Source organism: Chaetura pelagica, unplaced genomic scaffold, assembly GCF_000747805.2.
Source record: "Chaetura pelagica isolate M959 unplaced genomic scaffold, ChaPel_1.0 scaffold159, whole genome shotgun sequence".
In the NCBI taxonomy this organism is placed as follows: Eukaryota; Metazoa; Chordata; class Aves; order Apodiformes; family Apodidae; genus Chaetura; species Chaetura pelagica.
This window is the reverse complement of record NW_009954555.1, coordinates 3,393,111-3,400,425: the sequence shown is the minus strand read 5'-3', so window position 1 is coordinate 3,400,425 and position 7,315 is coordinate 3,393,111. Positions and strand designations below refer to the sequence as shown.

General features: G+C 47.0%; 1 protein-coding gene across 1 annotated transcript in view; it reads right to left on the bottom strand.

The window, feature by feature from the left end:
- Window positions 1-1,662: 1,662 nt before the first annotated feature.
- TTLL10 (tubulin tyrosine ligase-like family, member 10) overlaps window positions 1,663-7,315 on the bottom strand; it is a 15,969-nt gene continuing 10,316 nt past the window's right edge. Inside the window, exons 9-11 of the mRNA XM_010005264.1 lie at window positions 6,624-6,740; window positions 2,278-2,371; window positions 1,663-1,949 (exon numbers count right to left, since the gene is read on the bottom strand). Of these exons, the coding sequence (XP_010003566.1) occupies window positions 1,663-1,949; window positions 2,278-2,371; window positions 6,624-6,740 (498 nt within the window). The remainder of the gene's footprint in view (window positions 1,950-2,277; window positions 2,372-6,623; window positions 6,741-7,315) is intronic.

Here is a 7,315-nt window from a genome sequence, read left to right as displayed (position 1 = left end):
CAGCAGGGAGTATTGGGGGAAACAATTGTTGGGTTGTGAAAACTTCCAGGATTATCATTTCTTCTTGATTTGGGCAGGGGAGAAAAACCTATAGAAAAGGGACAAAGCACCAAAAATTGCACTTGTGCCAAGGTTCCTCCAGACCAACCTGAGAGCTTTCTGCAGGTGGGTTTTATTTGCAGTAGTTCCACACTATATTACAACAGTTCTTTTTTTTTTCCTAAGAAGCAGGCAAGAAATGTAAGGAAATTGAGAAAGATTTCTGCTGGGGGCTGAGATCAGAATCACAGGATCCAGTTTTGAGCAGCCAAGTTGTGAGACACCACCAAGGGGCAGTGTTGGAGTGGAGCCCACACCATCCTGGGCAGCAGGTGGGGGCTTAAAAAAAGGGGAAAGCTCAGCAGATCTCTCAGTAAATAACACTAGGGAGGGGGAAGGACGAGCTGGCTTTGCAGTTGTCTGTCTCTTAATCCTTTAGGAGCTCTGGAGGACTCAGGCGTTTGCAGCCAGTGATGCTCTCCCATGGGTGTCACCTGCCACCTGGTGACCCTTCTGCACCCTGCAGGGCTCTGTCGCAGGCAGCACAGAGCAAAAAGGCCTTATCTTGGGGCTGTAACTAAGAGAAAATCATGATATTTCTTTGACCAGGGTAGTGGTTACTTCTCAGGGACAAAAGCAATCAGTAATTTCTCTACAATCCCACGCAGTGGTTGCAGATTTGTGTGTGCCCAGGTTATTCATCGTAGCCTGGAACAAGGAACACAACTGCTCATTTCCAGCCTGCATTCTAAAAATCCCTGAGAAACCCTGCCCACCTTCCAAGCTGCCACTTTCCCCTGCTTTCATCCCATTCCTTTCACATCTTTTCTGCACCAGAAAGGAGAGATGATGGTTGGGACTGGCTGGGCTGGGAGCGTTTGCCCCCTTGATTTGGTGCTGGAGGTATTGAACCCACAGCTTGAAATCAGCTGAATTAGGGCAGCAAATGAACCTGGATCCTCTTGGGGACCCTCTGCAGAGAAACACACAGTCCCTGGCTCTGAGGAAGGGTGGCTGGGCTCTGCTTTTGAGCCCAGGGGTGAGTTCTGGATGCTGCCCTGACATCCATTCTCTTGCAGCCACGTGCTTGGATATCTCATGGTGAGACAAGCTCCTGTCTGTCTTGCCTTGCTCTTGGTGGCAGGTACTGGTTGGGCACTGGGACAGTTGTTTTAAATGCAGACATCAGCATTTGCCTCCTGTTTGGGTTAGGTAGAAAACTACAGCAAAGGGGAACCTGAAATTTATGGTGCCTTGTGAGTGAGGAATTCTAGTTAACCCCAAGGCATCCTTGGTTTTCAGGCTGTGCAGCAGTTGTGTCCACACCTGTAAGAATTAAAATTCCTTCCATCTAGCTACATCTCTGTGTATTACTCTAAGTATTAGAGTAATAAGTAATCTCTAAGTATTACTTCCCATTGAAGAACTAGAAAATAGTTACTAGAAATAGTTACTGCTGCTCCAGGTGAGGTTGATCAACTTCATCCAAGGTGACACTGAGCTGGACACACACAGTTCAGACAAGTTTAGCTTTTATTTTCTTTCTATGTCTCCTGAACTGAGAAAACTCTTGCATTGTAATGGCTGAGAGGGGTGTTTCCATGATGGCTGGAGGTGGTAGAGTTAGGACACTTTTTGATGACATTTCTTTCTGGCAAAGAGGTGGCCTTTGTTTCTGGAGCTGTGAAGCTTGTTGGAAGAGCCCTCCAGCACTTTGGCAGAGCAGCTGGCACTGCTTGGGTGTGGCTGCAGGTACCGGCCTCTCCAGTGGCCACTTCTGAGCCTTGGGGAGGGTTTCTTGCCCAGATCTGCAGCATCCTCGTTGTAGAGAAGCACAAAATGGGAGAGGGTCTTTAAAGGCAAAACGCTCTGGCCTTTGAGGCGCTTGTTGAAAACCTCGAGGACCAGATCTGGAAAAGAAGATGCAGTTATGAGATGGTCTAAGATGCTAAAAGACACCCAAGCTCACAGTGTGTGAAGGATGAGGGGTGGGGAGAAGTGGCTTCCAACCTGGGATCTGTGGACTATTACTTAGAAGACAACTGAAACCAAACAGGAACCAACCAAACCAACCCAAACCAAAGTCACTGCAGCTCCACTGGAAATGTTTGAGGAAATAAACTCAGAAGTGACATTTCTTTATCTCAAGGCTGTTTGGTTTGGACCCTCAAGTGATGTAAAGAGGAGTCTGTCCTCTGACAAGCACTGAAGTGATCTGATTGTCTCCTGTTGACCTACCAAGGCTCTCGTAGACCACAGCTGGGATGATGTCCTTCAAGGCTCTGCAGTTGGTATGCAGGGCTGGGTTTGCATTCATCTCCAGAAGCCAGACCTAGGAAAGATGAAAGCCAGTCAGGAAACTGCTCTGGATCTCCTTGGAATCATCAATGCCCTTTTACTGACCAGGTAAGCTTCAACCTCAGGTAGAAGCCATGTAAAATGTTAATTTTACATATCTATACTGGGCTCATCTTCATTTCCCTTTGACATTTCAAGGTCTGAAGCCACAGAGTGTGCTGGTCCAGTTACAAATCTGTATGAAAACAAACTGTTGACTTGTGTGTCATTCTATTTACTATTTCTTTTCCCTATAGTGAGAGAAACTCATCTGTTCACTTCCTGCCTCCACCATATGGTGCTGCATCTTGTGTCTAACACATGGAGGAATTATTTGGCATTTTGTAAGGAAGGATATTTAATTATGTAACAGAACCAGGAGAATTTTACTCCCTTTTAATTGCTTTTTAAACATAATTTAGTATTCCAAGTACCTGTGAAATGAAGTCCAGGTGTTTGGTGGATTCTAGCAGCATGATAACCTTCTCTTTGGCACTTTATTTGGCTAAGAACAAAATACAACAAGATTTTTCACTTCTTTGAAAGACTCATAAGACAAATGAAAAGGCTGGTGAAGGGAAGTGAAATGTCTTTGTTGTTTGGTTGTTGTTTTTCTTTTTCAGAGGAGAACTGGAACATCTACAAAAGAAGAACCTGCTTCCCAGGTGCCAACAGAGGGCACCTAAGTTACATACATTTTTCTTGGCAAACCTTCTTCTGAGTAAGTGTTCATTTTCCTAGTTAAAGTTCATAAGGTTTTGTGCTGACAGACAAACTCATTGAACCTTCAACGTTGTCTTGATTAGGTTTTGGGTTCTTCCCCTTTGATAAAAAGAAAACTGACAAACAGGAGGAGGAATGTTCCCTGTGACATCTCTCATGCTCCTCATCATCTGTTGATGAACATCTCCCAGTTTGGAGGTGCCAGCTTGCATTACAGCAGGACCTGAGGTTTCATTGCATGTTCTTTCCACACTGCTGGATACAGCAGAAGGTTTTTGTTGATGTGTTTTTTAAAATCTAGTTTGGTTGCTGTTGTAGCCTCGTGGCTGTGGAACCATCCTGATGGCACCAGTTGGATGTCAGGCCAAGGATGATGAGACTGGTTGATGTGGTGGCTGAAAAGGACAGCATGAGACCTCAAGGCTCCTTTCCCTGCTGACAGGGGCAGAGGTAAGACCTGTGGTGTGCAGGAAATGTGTGACTGAGCCAAAGTTTTGTCCTGTTTCTGATTTAAAAAAGAAAACAGTTTATTTAGTGGGTCTTTGCTGGAGCTCACCAAGTGGAAGGAATCCTGCTGGGGTCTCAGGGAGGAAGAGGACAACATTCCATGCTCCCAAAGGCTCCAAGAGATGTGATAGTCAAGGCTGGATGGGAGTGTACAGATCCATGGTGCTGGGATCTCGCTGGCTCTCAGAGAGGGTGGCTGCACCAAGCCCCACAGCAGGGGTGCCTTGCTCTGCACTGGTGTAGCAGCAGGTCTCCAGGGACCCTGACCTTAAAGCTGGAGCTTTAAGCAGCACTGAAATACCAGGAAACAGGAGTAAAACAACTTGACCTGTGTGCTGTGTGGAAGTAGCTGGAGCCACATGCACAGCCCCACACCGAGCACAGGAAGGGCTGCTCAGATGGTGCCAACCCAGAAGGGACACTACAGGCTGAGGCAGTGGGGCTCTGTTTTCCAGTCTTTACAAGCTTTTATCACATTTTTTTATCATGGTGACCTGGGGTGGGCACAACCCAAGTCTTCCAGCATCCATGTGGTCCCTCAGGGTCCCAGGGGGGGTGAAAAGCCTCGTCCTTCAAATCAAAGGAGCCGTCCCTGCTTTAACGAGGGTTTCCAGTGTTATCTTCCTTTGTGTACATCTATCACAAGCTGGCAAGTGGCTTATCTGTGCTCAGGCTGTTCTCTGCTGGTAGATACCTGAAGCCCTTTATGGCTGATAAAGAATTCACACATCTGTCTTCCCAGCCTACCCCTGGGGAGAAGCCCTTTTGCGTGGCTGATGCAATCCTTGCTGAAAACAGGCTCCTTCAGCATTTCAATGACACTGTCCTCAGCTGTGCAGGGGCTTTTTGGCATTCACAGCCCAGCACAAGAGAGCTCCCAAAAGCAGGAGGAAAAAAAGCCAACGAGAGCAGAACAAAATCTTTTGCTCCCTCTCCTCTTAAAATACTTCTTCCCTCAGCTGACATGTGAGTGTGCAAAGCTGTGGTGGCTCAGCAGGCCCTGCTTGCCTAGTCTGTGCTGCTCAGCACTCTGAGGCAGGAAAAACACTCTTCAAAGACTGGATCAGGATGCTGCAGGGCCTTCAGGAATTTTTAGGAATGATGCTGAGGGCATTTATATCTCAGAGAAGTAAGGAGAAGGGAACACGTTACATCAGCGCAGATTCCACACGTGCCATGAAACAGGATGGCAGGGGAGTAAGGCTGTTGTGTGTTCTAGGTGGAGAGGACAGGATGTCAGCCCACAGAAAACTGGGATTTGCTGCACTGACCAGTGTTAACTGGGGGCTGGAGCTGTCAGTCCTGCATCCTGCAGGGAGGGTTCAGGGGTCTTGATGCAGCAGCCAAGAAATAAAGGAGATCTGTTGCTCCCCAGAAGGGGCAAGGAAACCTGTGCTAAATAAATGCCTGAATTCCCACATTGCCCTCTCTCAAAGGAAAAGTTCCAGTGTCCAGAAATCCTCCTCATGCTTGTCAAGAAGGGGATTTTGTCTCCCTCTCCATATGCAAAACACACGTAATGGTCTTTAAGCGCTGAGGTTTTTCACTGGCCAGGTAGGAATTGCCACAATGGAGTGATACTGGATCTTCTACTTAAAGTTTACCCAGCCCAGGCTGTGCATGCCAACCTTGCAAAAGACAATTCCCACTGAAATTTGAGAAGCACCAGTTTCTCTGTCTTTGCCATTTACTCTCCCTTGCCATTGACTTTCTGCACAAAGGAGCCCATTGTTTGGGTGCCTTACCCACTGCTGCCTACATTGATTCCATTCTTCCCTAGGGTTTGCTGTTCCCACTGCCCTTTGCTGGGATATAGTTGAGTTCCTTTCTGCTCTAGCAGCAGCAGAAGCTGCCAGATGTCTGTTATGGTTATGCCAGGTGGTTTTGAAGGACTGTACTTCAAATTTCCTTTTCTTCTGGTTTTTCCTTGTCTGTTTCATTCACTCTTTACAAGTTCGAGTTGTAATTCTAGCAGAGTTCAGAGACTCACTGGGCTGACCTGTAGCTACATGGTGAACCTGCAGTGAACGTGGGAGATGCTGATTCTGGCACCTGAATTGATACTGATTCAGTGGGAGGTGTCCCTGCCCATGCAGGGGTTTGGAACCAGATGATCTTTAAGGTCCCTTCCAACCAAACCATCTTGTGGTTCTTCAGGAGGTGAGGGCTTTGATGGATACTCAGCTGGTGGCTGGGATTGAGCTCTGGGCTTTCAGAGCAGAATGAGGGATGTATTTGGGAGACTTGGTTAGATTGCATGGAACAGATATTCTTATAAATGCTAAATGAGCATATAAATATATATTATAATTGAGAAGCTGTGATAATATCTAATTTAAATGGCTTTATGTATTGAGGCATCTGGCCTTGTCAAGTCATTCTTACATTTCCAGGCAGTTAAACTCCAACCTTGCTGCTGGCCAAGGTCTACCTTGAAATGACTGAATGGTGGATGCAAGAGACACTAACCAGGCACCTGAATTGATACTGATTCAGTGGGAGGTGTCCCTGCCCATGCAGGCATTTGGAACTAGATGATCTTTAAGGTCCCTTCCAACCCAAACCATCTTGTGGTTCTTCAGGATGGTGGAGGTGAGCTCTTTGATGGATGCTCAGTAAATCTGTAGGCTTTATGTGATGGCAGAGGGATTACACACTGATTTATCTGGCTGAGCATCTAGTATGTTTGGTTTCTGGAGAAACAAAAACCCTGAGTGGACACTGAAGTTCCCATACCCCTCACTAAGAGCTCCACTTCCCTGTGGCAACTCTGCACAGCCCTGTTTCCCCTACAGTTTCTTCCCATCCTGAGGTGTTGATGCCAGGGCTCCCTGGAGCAGTGAATGTGCAGCTCCCATGTCTTGATGCTGGGCAATGGAACTGGAGGGAAGAAATGAATCCTGCACTTCCCAGCTGCTCTGAATGCTCTGTTTTGTTCCTGGCACCAGAGCCTGGGTCAGTGCTGCTGGGTGTCTGGCCAGTGTCACACTCAGCACTGGGGGTTATTGCAGACATACCTTGAAGTTCTCATCAATTAAAAAGTCGCAGCCAATGAGATCAAAGTAGCCCAGTTTGCAGTCCAGCTTGTGCTTGGCTGCCAGGAAGCACTGCAGCATGATCTGCTGCATCCTTTTCTGAAACAGAAGACAGGAATGGTGGTCACTGGGAATGCCAAGGGCAAGGGAGTTGCTGTAAGTCATAGGTGGCCTGTGTTTAGGGACATTATTTGTTCCCCTGCCTCCTCTCTAGGCTGGGAAGGATATTGTATTTTTCAGACCACGTGTCTTTTACATTTTCTTTGTATTTGGCTTTAAACTACAGCATTTCCAAAACCAAGCTGAGGAAGCTTCATCCTCTCCCCTGTTCATTTCCAGCCCAGCAAGTCACACAGAGCACTGCAGCATCGTGAGGCTCAGGCTGGTGACATCCAGTCAGGTCAGTTTTGCCCTTTGTTTCTTCAGTGAGAAATGAAAGGCAGTGAGATCTTCTCCATGATAAAGAGAAACTCTAAGGCCCTGATATGATTTTCATGGGGTAAAATCAGAGGGGAAGGAAGTCAGACAGGAAGGAGACCACTGCAAGTGCAGTCCCTTTCCAGGCTGGAGGACTCTATGTGTGCTTTATTTCTTAATGCAGGACCACAGCACTGGGCCAGGAGTGTGAAGTCTATAGCTCCATTTTATAGCTATAATTTGCAGTCACACTCTTT